This window comes from Rhodamnia argentea, chromosome 9 (assembly GCF_020921035.1).
Source record: "Rhodamnia argentea isolate NSW1041297 chromosome 9, ASM2092103v1, whole genome shotgun sequence".
NCBI classification, from domain to species: Eukaryota; Viridiplantae; Streptophyta; class Magnoliopsida; order Myrtales; family Myrtaceae; genus Rhodamnia; species Rhodamnia argentea.
The window spans coordinates 16,009,156-16,026,907 of NC_063158.1; the positions used below are offsets into that span (position 1 = coordinate 16,009,156).

Below are 17,752 nucleotides of genomic sequence, written 5' to 3' on the forward strand. Positions count from 1 at the left end.
GAGGACTATTTTCCTAGTAGATGTGAGATTGATAAGGATTTTTAGTTATATAAAATGGAAGATCTTGATATCACACCCACCAATATTGTTGAGGAAAATAATGATTTGCCACAACTTATTGGACGTATTGAGAGTGTTGAATCGTCTAGTGAACCGAATACACAAGGTGTTCAATTACATAAGAGTAATCGTACAAGCATTTCCCGTTATTATTTTGAGATTGAAGGGGAAGCATTTATGGTTCAATGAGTTGATTTCAATTTGGGTTAAATTGGGTTGACCTGAGTTGGACCAGGATTTTCCAATTGTCTTGATTCATTAATTAGCCTCATGGGTTTTGGCCAATTTGTCTTGTTTGTGTCTAATTTGGCCGAATTGGACATCCGCCCAAGTGAGCTGAACCAAGTCCAGTTAATCTGGTTGACCTGACCTGCACCCGTCCATCCCAATATGTCATTTAAGGGTAATTTCTGCCAAATTATTATGATTTTTTTGGTATTAATATTGAAATTAAGCTTACTTATATAGATTTAAATTGGGCTAATTGGCATTACTTATGAGGGACCAATTGGGACTCCTCTTGGTGCTCGAAAATTGGCCAATCCGCATTAGATTGAAAGTCCCAAAATTGACTTGAAATTATGATTATCAATTGTTGCCATGAAAGAAATTATTCTAAAAAATGATAAGAAATGAATCAATTTTGAGATCGGAAGTCAAAAATTTTCGGTATGCCCGAAAAGCCAATTCTCAATCGTTTTTTATAAAATTGATGAATTATGAGTCTAATTAAGCTTGAATATAATTGTATTAATGATTTCTCATTTTTTCAGATTTTTGAAAAAATGTTGACTAAGGGTTGACTTCAATAGTTGACCAAAAAGTCAACTCTAAAGACTTCCTTGAATTATTGATGAAATCAATGCCTAAACGGATCTTTAAAAACTTCAAAAAACACTAAAATGACTCTTTTTGGCCAAGAAGCAAGCCTTGTCAAGATTAGGAACTCTAATCTCAAGTTTTCGGATTTTATATGACTTGCTGGCTAAAAATTAGGTATCAATCGTTAGTGAATTTTTTGTTTTAAAATTTATTGTAGTCCATAATCAAATCAAGTCTCTTAATTTGATATATTTCTCCTAGAACACTCCGCAATTTAGATGAACTTTTGTCAATTCAAAATGGATGAAAATTTTCATTGAAACTCAAAAAACAAGAAAATTATCAAATGTAAAGCTTTGATTTACTTACATTTCATCTTTTATAGTTCCACCTTGGGAAATGTAACCGTGATTTTGTTTTGTAAAATCTTTAAAGCAGTTTTTTTTTCATCCGACCATTATATTGTATGTGTATGTATTTAAAGACAACCGATAAAAAAAGAGTTTGAGGGTGATAGGCCCAACATAAATAGCATGTAAATTGTGTTAAAAAGTTGCTAATGTTAGAATTTTCTACATCTTTATTTCATAATTAATCATTAAATTTACTGGACAATGTAGAAAAGAACTAATTCCTACAGGAGTAAAATCTTAAAAAAAAAAATTGTGCCTTTATTATACATGGGATGCCAACTTTAAACAAAGATGAGGCATTTGATATTCTTAATTATTTTACAAACAAATAAACAAAACTAAAATAAAGAGAAGGAAAGTAAATAAATATGGGGCCACTATTTTAATTTGAAATTGAATGATTGATGGTAATTTTGTATCTTTAGTGAAAATGGAGTGGATTTAGTCATATAGAGATATTAATGACACCATACATACAATAAGGAAATAACTCGTTGTACAGTTTTGTTGTTGTCCATATAAATATTTAAAAGTGATAAGGAGAGAATTTCACACTTATAATTGCAAAATTCCGTTTATTAATAAGATATGCTAATTTGATATAATTTTAGATTAAATGAATGTATGCCATAATATTTTTTTAAGACATTCAACATAGGCCATATAGCTTTAAAATTCATTTCACTTGTTTTATTTATTTTCAATTCAACCTCAATAAGAGATTGAATTTGTGGATTAACCAATCAACAAATTAGAAATTAGTCATTGATTGAGTGCAACATATTTTTTGACTTTTATTAGTCACGTTTGATTAAATTATAAAAATAAGACTACGCAAAATATTAGAAGTTATTTTAATAAGTTTAGGAGAGAGGTAAATGTGACAAGGATGAAAGGGTTCGACATTGAGAAGTCTTGTTCGGGAAATAGATTCAGGAGACATCATAAAAAAAAGAGTCATGAACATAATTGCAATGGATAAGAACGGACGAATCATGTCTAACAATGACGGCAACTCCACAAAGAAACCGATAACTGACGCTCCCTACATGTAACATTTTATAAGGAAGGAAATTCGATATGGTAATTTTACATTCCGCAAGTTTATCCATGACTTGGACTTTTGGTAACTTGCAATCACATTCCAGATCTTACATTCTATTTCGAGGCGTTGCCAACTACTGTGAATAGGAGATTAATTAGCCTTCTAATCTCATCATTTATTCAGATTCTTTCTTGTTTTATTTCCAAATTTTCCTGTTCCTGTCAGCCAAACAAGGCATGACTTTAGAAGGCAAGACATCTTCCCGCGAGGAAGGAAAGAAAATCCAAAGAGTAATCCATCCTTAGTATGTTGAGTTAATACCACGAAAAGTCTCAAACTAATACACATGTGACAGATTTTCTCAAACTAATTTTTTTATCACAAAAATCCAAAATTGGTATACATGTGACAAATTTACCTCAAACTAATTGAACATCTGTGACAAATTTAATCTTCGCTAGTTGCTGTTAAATTGAGTTAGTACCATGAAAAAAAAAAAAAAGCCCAAACCGGTACACCTATGACAAACGGAGGGTAAAAATCATAAACGGAATACCGTCAAGTGTCATCTAACTTCAGCAATTTGACGATAAACGGAAACTAACAAAAGGTAAATTCGTGTGTCAATTTATGATTTTTGATGGTTAGAAAATTAATTTGGGGTAAATCTGTCATAAGTGTACTAATTTAGGGTTTTTGTCATATTAATCCTAATATGTTTTCATCAGACATCCCCAGATCCTCTCTGTTTGGTAGGTTCATCCCATCTCCCCATCCTCTCTCTATTGTTTTTTTGTCCTGGTTCTTTCTTTCCAATCTATAGGGGCCTCAAGGTAGATATCTCCAATAAATATAATTGCCCTGGTAGATTTGCTGAATACACTGCTGGTTCATTGCGTGTCAATCTACCAGAGCGGGACAATCTACTAATAGACAATGTAATAACGGCAGTTCCAAGTTTGGTGTTTGCTTTCATTTCTACTTTAGATGTGATAATTCAATAGGATATCTTATATTGGTGACGACGCATCGATTCTTCCGTAGCTGTCTCGGCCCTTTTCCTAAAGCCGCTTAATCTCTCTCGCTCTCACCGCCACGGATAATTCCTAGCATTCAAGGCCTCTCTCTTTCATACTGGTTTAACCTTTCTTGTTGTGCATCTCCTCGCCCTTTCTTCATCTCTTCTCTCTGATTTTCGTTCCAGTCTGCACAGTCGCGACTCTCTGGTCTTGAAAGCACTCCGTCCTTAAATCGTGTAACCGTTCCTTGAGCCCCAATTAGAGAGACAGCATGGACAGACATGGCAACCAACGGAGAGAACGCGACAGGAATGACGAGAAGGAAGAGAGAAACCAGAATAGGAATCGTCGTCCTTGCCATCACGGCTATGAGCGAGACCACCGACGCGCAAGGGTTGGTCGTGGACAGGAGAGGAACACTCCCCGAGAATCTCATCGTAGAGATAGGAGTCGGTCACCTATGGATACCGACGCTCCTCATCCTGGACATGATGCTCCGCCGCATCCGGAGCCCGAGCCTGTAGCCGGTATGTATAAGTTCGCCTCATCCACGTTGACCTCGCGACCATTTGGACCATTTTTCTTTCCAAAGCAAATCAATCAACATTCAATTACGATATTGAGTCTAGTTTTTTTCCTGATCAGGTGCATAATCGTTAAACGTTCAGACATCTTTGCAACTTTTAAGAAAAAAAAAGTGATGAGTTTTTCGTCCTTTTTCCGGATAATAATCTGCAAAATGGTGCATAGCTGCTGATCTGTTTATGTTCGAATTTCATCAGTCTTACAAGCATAACTAGTATAAAATTTTAAAAATGGTATCACCAAATGATCAGTGAACCACAAATAGGTGACCTCCGACCAGGTGACTGATGCTATTGTGTTCCGTCAATTGATGTAATTTACATTCTCCCAACAGATCTTCAGGCTGCTGCTATCCAGCCGGAGTTGAATCTGATTTCCCGAGTAAACGGGGATAAGATTTGCCCCATCAGACGCCCCGACAATGGCGGTTCGTTGGCTGCTCGGCATGTCAGGATTCTTGTCAACAACTTTCCCATCACCTTCGATCCCGAAACCATCATAAGGCACTACGACGTCGACATCAAGCCCGAGGCGCCTGCGAGGCGCGGTCATCCCGTGAGGCTATCGAAAGCCACTTTATCTCAGGTCAAGAAGAAGTTATTCTCCGACAACCGCATGCAGTTTCCTTTGTCCATGACTGCTTATGACGGCGAGAAGAACATCTTTAGTGCGATCCTGCTACCTTGCGGCACGTACAACGTGAAGATATTTTCCAGGGAAGACAGCGAGGACTCCTCGTTCCGATGCACCATCACGCTCGTGAACGAGCTCAAGCTCCGTAAGTTGAAGGACTACTTGGCTGGGAACTTGCTGTCGATCCCGCGCGACATATTGCAGGGCATGGATCTGGCGATGAAGGAGAACCCAAAGAGGCACATGATCTCGGTCGGCCGACACTTCTATCCCCTCGAGTATCACGAGGCAGACGACCTCAAGTGCGGCATCGCAGCGTTCAGGGGATTCCAACACAGCCTGAAGCTGACCTCCCGAGGCCTCGCGCTGTCTCTCGATTGCTCGGTCATTGCCTTCCGAAAGAGGATGTCAGTCATCGATTTCCTCAAGGAGCACATACGTGGATTCAACATCGGCCAGTTTGCAAGGTACAGGAGGGAAGTCGAGCAGGCGTTGAAGGGGGTGAAGGTCACAATGACCCACCGCAGGACCAAGCAGAACTATACGGTGGTGAGGCTGACCAAAGAGACCGCACGCTCAATATCTTTCAGCTGCGAGAGCCCCGGGAGCAAGATGAAGAAGATCAACTTGCTGAACTACTTCTCGGAGAAGTACAAAATCGAGATTAAGTACAAGGACATTCCTTGCTTGGATTTTAGCAAGAACAACAAGAAAAATTATGTGCCGATGGAGTTCTGTGTGTTGATCGAGGGGCAGTGTTACCGGAAGGAGAACTTGGACAGAGACGCCGCCTTCGTGCTGAAGAAACTCTCCTTGCCTCCCCCGCATATCAGAAAGAAGTCCATCTGCGACATGATCAGGTCGAACAACGGACCTTGCGGGTATGCAACACTTGTTCTTTACTCCAGTTGTGTATCCCCATCGTTGCTTCTGTCCAAACATGACCTGCGGATCAAAACAATTAATGTGGTTATGCACATGAGGCTTCATCATCCTTTTGATTTTTTTTTTTTTATTGCTTCTTACGTTGCTGCAGGGACGTTAGCCAAAACTTTGGAATCGAAGTCGACATGAACATGACGAAAGTGGTGGGACGTGTCATCAGACCTCCCGAGTTGAAGCTGGCGACTCCCCATGGCAAGATGATCAAGATAGAAGTTGACAAAGAGAAATGCCATTGGAATCTGATCGGGAAATCGGTAGTGGATGGGAAGCGGGTTGAAAGATGGGTCATCGTCGACTTCAGCGCATCGGACCGGAATCGGCTTAATTGTAACCTGTTCGTTCAAAAGCTTATCAGCCGATGCAGAAACTTGGGGATTTGCATGGAAGAACCGCTCTTTTATCAAGATGCTGCAATGAGCACGTTCTCCAATGTGGCTAGATTGACTGAGCTGCTAGAGGATGTCAACGACCGCGCGTGCAGAGTCGGGAGATGGCGTCCTCAATTCCTTCTTTGCGTCATGTCCAGGAGGGACGTCGGCTACAAGCACCTCAAATGGATCTGTGAGACTCGAGTTGGATTAGTTACTCAATGTTGCCTTTCCGTGCATGCCAATAAAGCGAACGATCAGTATCTAGCTAATCTGGCCCTCAAGATCAATGCCAAGCTTGGGGGCAGCAACGTCGAGCTATTCAATCGATTTCCACACATCGACGGCGAGGGGCATGTGATGTTCCTTGGTGCCGATGTCAACCATCCCGCATCCCGTGACACGATCAGTCCATCATTTGCTGCTGTTGTTGGTACTGTCAATTGGCCTGCTGCCAATCGCTATGCTGCGAGGGTGCGACCTCAGCTCCATCAGCAAGAGAAAATTGTCAACATTGGTGAGATGTGCCTTGAGCTCGTCGAGACATACGCCCGTCTGAATCGAGTTAGGCCCGGGAAGCTCGTATTGTTTCGCGACGGTGTAAGCGAAAGCCAATTTGACATGGTTCTGAACGAAGAGTTGCAGGATCTGAAGAAGGCTTTCTCCGAGAAAGATTACAGGCCAACCATCACAATCATCGTGGCTCAGAAGCGCCACCAAACTCGCCTTTTCCCGGAGAGAGAAGTCGACGGGGGTCCCACGGGCAACGTTCCGCCAGGGACAGTCGTGGACACAACAGTTGTGCATCCTTTCGAATTCGACTTCTATCTGTGCAGCCACTATGGCAGCCTCGGGACGAGCAAGCCGACCCATTACCAAGTCCTCTGGGACGAACACGGGTTTAGCTCCGACCACTTGGAGAATTTGATTTACAGCTTATGCTTTACCTTTGCTCGATGCACCAAACCAGTGTCTCTGGCCACCCCCGTATACTATGCTGATCTCGCCGCCTACAGAGGAAGGTTGTATCACGAAGCGGTGGTGGAGCATTCTCCCAGTTCGATGGCATCTTCACATCGTTCTCATCGACTGGTTCGAATGAAGAGCGATTCTGCAAGCTCCACGCCAACGTGGAGAACATGATGTTCTTCATTTGAAGGCCATAGGCCCCAATGTCTAGAAGAAGTCCCGAGGACATTCCTTCTTTTACATTTGAAAAAACTAGTAGGGGACTTTCTGGATGTTGCGATTGCTTCTCCGCCAGAAAAGAATTTCAATGAAGTGAAAGCCTGATGGAGTCCGTCAGGCGGACATTGCTCGATTCCTCCGTCCAGCTTTCGCCCATCGAAAGCAGGGCAGCGTGGAGAATGTCTCCTATACATTCTTGAAGATGCAGAAGGTAGAATGTCCTCAAGACTTATAGCCATTTATTCAGGATTCTTAGCGCTTCATTAGGATTTTTAGTCCTGGCAGGAATTAATGATCTTTTTTATGGGTCTATTCAGTGTCTTTTTTATTTGTTCTTGGTGACAAATCTGGGTGCCTAGGTTATTTGTCTCTGATTGCAAAGCAAGGCGTTTTTGTATGGCCGAAGTGACATCATTTGCAAGTGACATCTGGTTGGGAAGAAATCACATGAGCAATTTTTATCAATGTCTTGCTGCCGTGGGATAAATGCACTTGAAGTAGTAAAATTCACATAATTCCGCAAATTTAAACTAATTTCATATGAATCAACAACAAAAATAATTCATTTGTAATATCAACAGTTTGAATGCTGTTTCATCTCAAGTTGTATGCTATCTCTGAATGTTCATATTATATTAGTATCTATTGGAAAGAATTCATTTGTAATATCAACCCTCACATTTCAAGAATACAAAAGTACATTTTAAATCTAAGATAGATTAAGTTTCTCTTCTAGATAAGATTGCATGTTTAGATAATGCTTAGTGGTTGAGGATAAGTTTCCAAGTCAGAATAAGATTTAACTTAAATTATTTTATATGTAAGTTGGATAACCCTTCAATTTAGATAATTTCTTTTGATTTTTTATTTATTTCGAATTCCAATAAAGGAAATGACAAAATAGTATGTGCATATCATATAGAATATGTAGCATCATTATTTGCCAAGTCATCATGTTTTGCCATGTCATCTTGCTATGTTGTATTGCCACATCATCGTATCTTGCCATGTCATCCATGTCGTATTGTCAAGCCATCATGTTTGGCACATCATTGCCACGTCATTATCATGTCATTTGCATGTCACTATCCATGTTGTGTCATTGATTCCATGTCATACTTGCCAGGTCATGTAGTGATTGCATGTTAGTTTAGTTAGTTAAAATTGCATGTCATGCATTACATGCATTGTACATAGTAGGGTGATCAGTTCTTGATTTGGTTCCACACTAGAATCGGGAAATGGACCGGGAGGACCAGTTCTCAATTTCAAGGACTTGGGAACCGGACCAGTTGGTCTTGGGACGGGATCAATCAATTCAATTCGGTTCCCATGCTATCCAATCATTGGATCGGTTCCTTTTTTTGTGATTTATCGTTAATTTTTCTCGTTAATGACGTATTTATTAGACCACCTCTTGTTGATTTCTCCGCGTTGTTGCTAAACCGAAAGTCATACTAAATTATTATTTGGTCGGGTCTGATTCGGACGGTTTGGTTCCTCCTGGAACCTTGAACCGACTAACCGTAACTAATTTCAATTTTATGGAATCGGGAACCGCACCCAACGTTCCCGGTTCGATCCGTTCATTACGTTCAGCTCTAGTATATAGTTTAGTTTTTAGTAAAAAAAAATAATAATAAAATTGATTAATTCATGGTGTGTTTTTTAACTCTTGTTCTTCTAGCAATTTATTTGTTAATGCTTTGATTATCAAGTGTTAATTTATTGGTTGCGAACCTGCATGATCCCACATTTTAGTGTCCAGGTTTAAAAGTTGCTTGCAAAATATTTTTGGAATAAAAGACAAAAGGCAAAGAAAGGGCGTTGGATTTGTCTAGCGTAATCAAGTCTTCGAATCGATTTAATCTCTAGTTCGGATAAGTAAAAGTATGCTCCCACACTTTACTTGGGGTTACTACTCAACCATAATTAATTAGTGGCAACTCCTAAATTAATTGATTTTGCATCTTAATTAATTTGAAAATTGCAATTGATTTGAGCTTGATAGAGCCCAAGCTAAATAAGCTTAGTAATCCATTAGCTTTCCCTCTAGTTAACCTTTTAGAAATGTTGCAACATAAGTCTAGTGATGAGCAGCTGGAGGTCAATTCGATCCATGAGAAACTTGAGAGTGGGTGCGCGATCAAATTGGAATCCAAATATTTACTCCGGGATAGTCTTGCCATAATGTAATCGTGTAAGAAATCGAGTGTATAAAAGTGAGTGTTGTGGATGAGTTCTGATAGTGTGTACTATCGTCTGAAAATGATTAGCACTTGCTAATTCTGCTTTGTGGCTGTTAGTCTAGAGAGAAGACGCGCATTTTGTAAATAAACCAAACCACTATATATTATTATGTGTTATATTTTCATTACACTCTTTAATTGATATTTGCACATAGGCTTCACCAGATCTTTGATAATGCATATTGCCCCCAATTTTCAAATATTACTTTCTGACTTTTGTGAAAAGTTTGAAAACAGCCTATTTTTTTTTATCGAAGATAACAACCTATTCAGCCACCTCTAAATTGCATCGTTAGTCCCAACAACACCGTTTCCATATTTTGTTTGTTAATTTCGTGGTAATTTTTCAATAACATTTTTAAAAGCAATTTTAGTGAATGAAATATATTATAGCTAGTATTTCATCTAGTAATAGGATATAAAATTGATGGTATAATTTGCAGTAGAACTTCAAATCGATTTTTTTAAGTTGTGGGAAGTAAAAGTTACACAAGATGTCAACAATTATTTCACTAGAATGGAGAGGAAGAGGTAAAAGTGCGTGACTATAGTCAGAGAGCTAATAACTAGTCAAATTCAGAAATATTGTCAAAGTAGGTCTAGTCTTGATAAATAATTGGAATAAGTGCACTAGAAGTTTTAAGACTTATTACGAAAATAAGTACTAAAACTTGTAAAAAATGGAATCAAGTTTCATCAAATTGGTGCAATCTGCGTCCTTCCATTAATTTCATCAAACTTGATTAGCGAAAAATGATGATATTATTTTTATTATTATTTTCTAAAGTAACATTTATTTAAGTGATCTTGAAAATAAACAAAATTTAAAAAGAAAATACAAAGAAAGGACAAAAAAGAAAAAGAAGAAGAAGTAGACTGTTGCCGCCCCACCATCACCGGGAAGGGCCGATGGCGTCGCCCAAAAGTCTAGTCAAGGGTTGCCAATGGCAGGGTCGATCGACAATCTGGGCAAGGCTGGCAACCCTCGCCCGATATATTTGAGGGCCTCACCCACATCCGGCTCACCTACGGTCAATAAGGGTCACTAGCCCCTAGCCGGGGCCTAGCAAACCTCGTTGATTATTTACCTACCGTCCGGGTGGCGGTGGCTGCTGCAACCCTCTCTTGCGTTTTCCTTCTCTTTTTTTTCTTCTTTCCTTTTTTGTATCTTTCGTAATTTTAACTTTTTTTTAAATATAACTTATATAAAGGTTGCATTAAAAAATTAAAATTTGACCAAAATAACATCATTTTAACCACGTTAGCACGACATAAGATATAGAAAATAATATAAAGAGTCATACCGACTTTTTTCATTAGCCAAATTGGATAGAGTTAACGGAAGGACTTGATTATATCAATTTGATAAATTTTCACACTTGATTACACTTCTTACAATTTTTTGAGACTCAATTGCATATTCATCACAAATTTTAAGATTTTCGGCGCACTTATCCCTGAATAATTTATAGAGATATTTATTTTGGGAAATTATTTTAAACATCGATATTTGGAAGGGAAAAAACAAATTCTACAGTTGCGCGGCAAATCTAGAAAAGGAAAATTCTCTCCGTAGGAGTTCATCGTAGTCGTAGGGTTCGCAAGGTGCAATTGGCCTCCGTCCTTCGTCTCTGCGTCCACAACAGGTAATCTTTCTCTCTCTATCTCTACTGTGAATTCAAAGCTAAGCGACCCACTTCGTCCGATGCGTAATGGTAGCATTACATCGAGTTCAGACCCGTCGCCTACCTTTTCTGTTTCTCTGTTCGGATGATGGAGGTTGGGCACACATACACAGGCACTGAGCGTTCTCTGTTAACAAGTAGTGAAAATACTATGTTGAGGGTCGTCAGCTGGTGGATGCTTGAGAGAGGAGGGTATTAGAGGTATCGTGAGTTGTAAATCGATCACCCTTTTTGTTGGAAAACATGCTTGTTTTGTTTCGAATCTCGTGGAACTCAGCTTGGCAGAGAATTCATGGTTGGATGCTGTTATGTGCCCTAAGTGCTTGTAAATTTGTGTATGACAAGGTTTAATGATGTCGGGAACTGAAGGCCGTACAGGGATTGGTCTGATTATGTTTCGAAAGTTGCTGCCTTTGACTTCTGATATGACGTATTTTTGAAATCATTACGATTATTGGCTACACGGACTCTTTTGGGAGTTTCCATTGCAAGTTCGAGGTTGGGGTTGCTTTATGTAAGCTGACATAGATGCCTCATTGAATTTTTCTATGGCTGGTATTGTTAGTTATGCAGGAAATTTAGAGAACCCTCGGAAGAATTCAGCGGACTGGTGGAGATCTGCCTCTAATTAATTTAGCCCTTTTGATAACATTGTCATGAATTGCATTTAAGTCCTCCATTTGCTGAGAGGACTCCCATTGTCATTAGCATCTGGAATTGAAAAAAGTCCATATGTTGAAATGTCAAGGTTCTGACGATCATTCTCCTCCATAGGTAATGTTAAATTTATATCAAGCATAATGTCATTTGTGACATTTCCAAGTTTCCACAATCATGTCATTAACCCTGGGTCAGATTGTAGTTTTTGAACAAATATCAAGTCTGTAGAATTAAGTTGGTGAGTTAGGGCTTTAGGCAGTATGAATCAACACTCTAGCAAGGCCATTGTGCTTCACTAAAAGGCAATATGGGCACTCAACATATCTTTAGTAGATTTTCTAGTAGTTGTTTGTGCAGAACCCTTAGGTAGTTGAACTGATATATTTTTTATTGGCTAAGCAGCCCTGGGTTTTCAAGTCAGGCTTTGTTCAAACTGTTGAAGCTAATTTACACAAAGACTATGGCAGTGCCTTCCTTTTAAAGATGATTATGGACATTAGTAAATAAGAGAAGGTATCATGTGAGAATGTGCACATGGGATCAAGAGGCTGGCTGTGTTCCTCAATGTTTACAGGTTCGTGTTTAAGTATGTGGGCAGGTGTGCGCAATTATATGGTACTGCTTTGCCTTGAGCACCAAAGTATATAGTGGGTTGATCGAAAACAATTTTTTCTTTTAATGCAAACTGCATCTTTAGTCTGGATGTGGCATTGTCCCCAAACTAAAGTGATGTCAGATCATTCTCTTGAAGATACTGCAATATTTTTGCTTTCTGCTCTGCAGAGTGCAGAGTGCATCAGTGAGAGTTGAAGTCCAGTAATTGGAGATTGGTTGACTAGTGAGATCTAGACATGGTTGATATCCTCTGTGATGGTAGTGGGTGGAACTCGTTGACCTCATGTTTGGAATAGGTGTGTGCATGTGTGGCTGAAGTTTCTGTACTGTAGACAGGCCTTTCAGACTCCTCTCTTGTGGCAAAGTTCTTAGGCCCCATTTGGTTCAATGTGGAATTGGATTTGTTAGGGAATGGGATCCAACTCTTACAATGTTCATGTTTCAAGAGAAATCAAAATGTGGAATTGTGTTCCACATGGTATAGGATTTCTCAAAAACGCTGCTGCAGTCGTTGGTCACTGGCCGCTGCTGCCGCCAGTTGCTGGTTGTCGGTCGTTTGTCGCCAGCGGCCAGTCATCACTTGCCAACTGCTGCCTCTCACCTCTGCTTGCCACTGCTACCAGTCGCCACCACCACCAGTTCTGTTTCAGAGGGCCAAAACTTTTGGCAATCTCAACAATTGAAAAGGAATAATGAGGTTCCTTGGAATGGGAGTGCTTGTCATGGAACCAAGCAAGGCCTTCGATCCTTTTCCTTTTGCCAGAAGGTCTTTAGTCCTCTTGGTTGTACGGTTTTGGTTTTTAGTCTTTTTCCCTTTGGCACTGAATTTTGGCAGTTTGGAATACGTCTTGTTTGATTCTTTCAGATGGAATTCTCGATTATGATAGTTGGATGATCAGTTTTCAGCTCTCTAGTGTGCACATAGATACTGTACACTAACACAAGATCTTTTGTTTTGATGCAGTAAAGGAAAAGAGGGATATTGGCTCCTATGGTTTTGAGGATCGTTGACCTTTTAGGGCAACCTTGCCAATGAAACGAAAGTTGAAGAAACAGGAACATCGCTCGCTTGTGGCTTCTAATCAGACAGAGTTCGCATCCTCAGTAACCAAAATTGCAGTCTCTCAAATCTGCAAATCAGTAGGTTTCAAGGCTGCCCAACTCTATACACTAGATATTCTTACAGATGTTGCCATAAGATACCTCCAATCAGTTGCCAAATCCGCTGCAGCATATGCAAATGCTTCAAGTCGCACTCAGTCAAATGTGTTTGACCTTATTAGTGCCCTCAACGACGTCAACTCTGTATCAGGTTTCCAAGGTGCTGCTTCTCTTCACAAGAACAGCGCATCTGTGCTTGCATCTGGAGTCTTGTGTGATCTCAACAACTTTGTAAGGAACTCGTGTGAAATCCCCTTTGCCAAGCCTGTTCCCAAAGGAGGTGTGGTTGATTTGCCTTCACCCATGATGCATTCTAGTGGTGGTACAAACTTCTCGAGCATTTCTCAGGGCCTGCACATACCAAGATGGCTGCCACCCTTTCCTGATACGGCTACTTTTGTAGAGAATCATGAGACTTCATTTAGTCAAAGAAACCATGGCGAGCAATTATGGGGATGTATGTCATCATTGGAAAATCACAAGTCTAATGAGCCGACATTGGTGAATAAGGGGCCATCATTGAGGGGGCTGGAGGAACGGCGTGGGAAGGTGAAGTTCACCGTTGGAATGGGAAGAAGAGTTGGAAGTGGAATGGAAGGGGGTTTGAGGAAGGTGATTTGCGGCAGTGAGAAGAGGGTATATTGTAGGATCAGAAGTGACGACGACGAAACTGTTAAAACAGATGGTGGTGATGGCATCAAGAGAAGGAAGACTCGCAAGTCGTAATGGTTTGTAACGATGAAAATTCATTTGCTGTTGGCATGCTATGCCCCAATTTTGGCCATTCTTTTGCTCTGAAAGTTTGAATGCTCTCAGAGAGATGCTGGATGTATAGTGAACGGTGTACTCATCTCCTAAATGCTTGTATTGTGTCCTGCTCTTGTTGCAGGTTAAAATCGAGGAAAATGGAAAAATGAAATTAGTTTCCCAATCTCTCTTTTCTTATTCACACATGGTTTCAATCTACGTACTCTCTCACTCCCTACAGGTCACCACTCCTCTTGGGGACATTTTGCATCTTCTCTTCATAGCAAATTCTCAAGCTGTTTCATCTTCTTTTCAAATTAACCCCTACCATTAGCTTCAATAACATATAAGCGCTTAATTTTGTCGTAGGCCTGTCGGACCAGATCATCATTTGTTCACGTCATTTTCCACTTGACACTCTCACACATATTTTTCGGAGGATAATATGAAGGGTGTTTTTGAAAGGCTCCACTACTGTTACTACAGCCACCTTCACCGCTTTGAATTGACCATGTCATTCCTTGCGATTCACACTTTATTATGCTTTTTTCAATTGTAATTCTACCCACATTGAAGACAAAGGTCAAATATGGGGCTCACTCTTAACTCAAAAAATGGTTTACTTGGCAAATAGCCAACAAATTATTGTGTTAATGAGTGTCTCTGTGTGTGTGTCTCTCTCTCTATATATATATATATGCAATTCATCAGGAAACAATTATTCTAAAAATAACCCAACATGCGTAATCAAGCCAAAGATAATAATCTATGTAATAACGTTTAAAGGAGTGTCTTCTTTTGGGTATGCATGATAATAATGAATGTTCAGAATTTTTTTATGTTACTCAACTCTATAATCAATAATATATTTTTTTGAAAATAAATTTTAGACGATCATGTAGTGATGGCATAAAAACAAATAAAAATTGGACTAACCGGATAAAATGAAAGTTAAGATGCTAAAATACGCGGATCATCGCACAATGATGCGTATTGAATTTATAATTAAACCAAATGCATCCATTAAAACTAGATGATATTTTTCTCTCTTAATTGCTTAGGATATTTTAGATGGTTTCCTACTGCAAAAAGAAAAAAAAGAAGAAGAAGAAGTATTATACAGCTTTTAATTGGCTATCTGCAAAGTAAATTAAGTCTTTGTTATGTGGGTAGAATTGTAACTGAAAACTTTTAAGTTCCAAAAACATGCATTGGGTGGGTTTGATTCAGCATTTGAAATGAGCTTTGGGAAAATGCAAATGCTTTCAACCTAAAGAGGTTTAGAAAAATGAAAATTGTGTTTGATAAAATCTCATTTGAAAATGGACTTTGGGCTGAATGGTGTTTGGTAAAAACAACATTCCAAAGGGGTTTTGAATGCAATTTTTTAATTTTTAATTAAAAAAATTACCCATTGCCGAATTGGCAAAGAAGATAAATAGTAAAAAGGGGGGCAAAATCGAAAATATAGAGAATTGATGAGGTTACTTTAGGAAAGAAAAAATCTTTTAGCATTTGGCCAAAAGCTGAAAGCCCAATGCTAGTCCCTACTAGCATTGGGCTTTCAGCTTTTTCAAGGTCAACATTTGGTTAAATGTTGGCTTAAAGCTAAATCAAATGCTTCAATATTTTCCCAATGGGCTTTGGGAGCTGAAAGTCCCTTGGGAATGCTGAACTAAACCCACCCAAAGTGCCCACAACGATGGCCAGCAACTAGACACGAGCTAGGGACAAGCTCACCAAGGCTGGCGAGGCTCAAGCTTCAAATTTTTTTGATTATTCTCTCGAGCAGATTTTTTCATATCAAACGGCAAAAAATATTTCTCTATTCATTTACAAGTTTTAGCCAAAACATCAAAAAAATTTCTGAAAAATATTCCCCAAATGTGTCTCGTTTTCAATGAAACAAACAAAGCCTTAAAGAGAAAATCATATTCCTAAATTTAAGCTTTGATAGGAATTTTTTTTCTTTTACTAAGAACATATTTCCAGTTGAATCATTTTTCCTAAGCGCTTCAAATGCCTAGAAATGACGAAAATATTCTCTAAATATATATATATATATATTTCGCAAAACAAATGAATCCTTATATGATCGAAAAGACTTTGTTATACTTTCGTATGAATATTAATAAATCACGGATTTTTAGGTCGTCCTAATATTGAAACAACAAATTTTGTGCAAAAAAAAAAAAGTCATTATATTGTTGAAATGTTTTAGTTCCAGTCTTAATTCTATCCCAAGCTTTTTTTTGTCTTGAAAAAAATCTCAAACTTTAGGTCAAGTCCAAATCTGCCTCGAACTTTTCTTGGTAAAAAAAAAATAAATTCAAACTTTAGGTTTGATGCCAAATCTACCCCGAACTTTTTTTTTTTGTTTAAGATAAAAATCACTAATTTTTACTCATCCTAAATCTGCCTCTATTAGCCCCCCGTGCAAAAATTACAGTAAGTCATCTCTAATTTTCATATCCTCGAAAAGTTTCATTTTGGAGAAAATTATCCATGTCGTCCTGTCGATGTAGATTTGTTATCAATGTGTAAATGCCACGTCAAAGTTGCGACTAGATCACTCGGGTTGATTTGAGAATAGATTGGGAATTGATAGCCTTTTTAGACAAAACAAAATTAAGGATAGATTTGGACTGGACTTGAAGTTTTAGGTTTTTCGTGAGGTAAGAAAAAGTTCAGACATATTTGGGACTAGACCTTAAAGTTTGCCATTTTTCTTTATACAAAAAGAAGTTCAAGCCAGAATCAGGACTAGACTCAAAGGTCGGGGATTTTAAGGGAATTAGGCCTAAAATAGGTTCCATTGTTGTCAATCTTTGTGTGTACTCCAGTATGTTGATATTTTGTGTGTTTCACCTCATTATATTTCATCTCAATGAATAATTTCTTTTCATAACTTAATCACCCAAGTAATTTACAATAGAGCAAATTGTCTTAATCTTTTAATTACCAATATTTTAAATAGATACACTCCTAATATTCTAAGGAATCTCAATGATTTATCATCTTCTTTCAATTTTGTTCAATCACTTATTTTATTGTGTCCAGGAGCACGCGCATAATTTCATAATTTCATTTTACCTCTCACGTTTTTCTATATTGAACTTTGGATATTTAATATCATACAATCGTAGTATTTTTTTTTTTGCTTTCCATAAATATGGAAAAATTTCAAATAAGAGCTTGAAATACCCTCATTCTCTCAAATAAGGGCTTGAAGTGTCATCATTGTTTTAAAAAATAGCATGATCAAAGGCATTTTTGTCATTTCCTTTTTTGATTTATTTCCTTTTCTTCTTCATTTTATTTATTTATTTATTTATTTGCTCTAGCTTCTTGCCGGTGACCAATCTCGATTGCTAGCCATCAACGTGGGCGGCCTTGGGAAAAAACAAAGAAAAAGAAAAAGAAGAAAAAAAGAAATGTAAAAAATGCCTTGGTCAAGCCCCCTTTTTAAACAATGAGGGTATTTCGGGCCTTTATTTAAGAAAATAAGGGTACTTCAGGTCCTTATTTAAAATTTTTACCATAAACATTTATATAAT

At 38.5% G+C, this 17,752-nt stretch overlaps 2 protein-coding genes across 4 annotated transcripts; both read left to right on the forward strand.

Annotated features, from left to right (window-relative positions):
• Nucleotides 1–3,819: 3,819 nt before the first annotated feature.
• LOC115726035 (protein argonaute 2) lies at nt 3,820–7,302 on the forward strand. Its single transcript, XM_048284792.1, is given in 4 exon segments — nt 3,820–3,886; nt 4,279–5,458; nt 5,614–6,964; nt 6,967–7,302. Coding segments are annotated over 4 exon segments (2,679 nt in total). The 3' UTR covers nt 7,048–7,302.
• A 3,614-nt stretch (nt 7,303–10,916) lies between these two features.
• LOC115726031 (transcription initiation factor TFIID subunit 8) lies at nt 10,917–14,362 on the forward strand. 3 transcript variants are annotated; one of them, XM_048285710.1, is made up of 3 exons: nt 10,930–10,973; nt 11,586–11,786; nt 13,252–14,362. In XM_048285710.1, exon 3 carries the CDS (start codon nt 13,320–13,322, stop codon nt 14,172–14,174), a length of 855 nt encoding a protein of 284 aa, XP_048141667.1. In that variant the 5' UTR covers nt 10,930–10,973; nt 11,586–11,786; nt 13,252–13,319; the 3' UTR covers nt 14,175–14,362. The 3 variants fall into 3 exon arrangements, with proteins under 3 accessions (XP_030511600.2, XP_048141667.1, XP_030511599.2); XM_030655740.2 differs by lacking the exon at nt 11,586–11,786 and having other exon boundaries at nt 10,917–10,973; XM_030655739.2 differs by lacking the exons at nt 10,930–10,973; nt 11,586–11,786 and adding an exon at nt 11,824–12,246.
• Nucleotides 14,363–17,752: the final 3,390 nt, after the last annotated feature.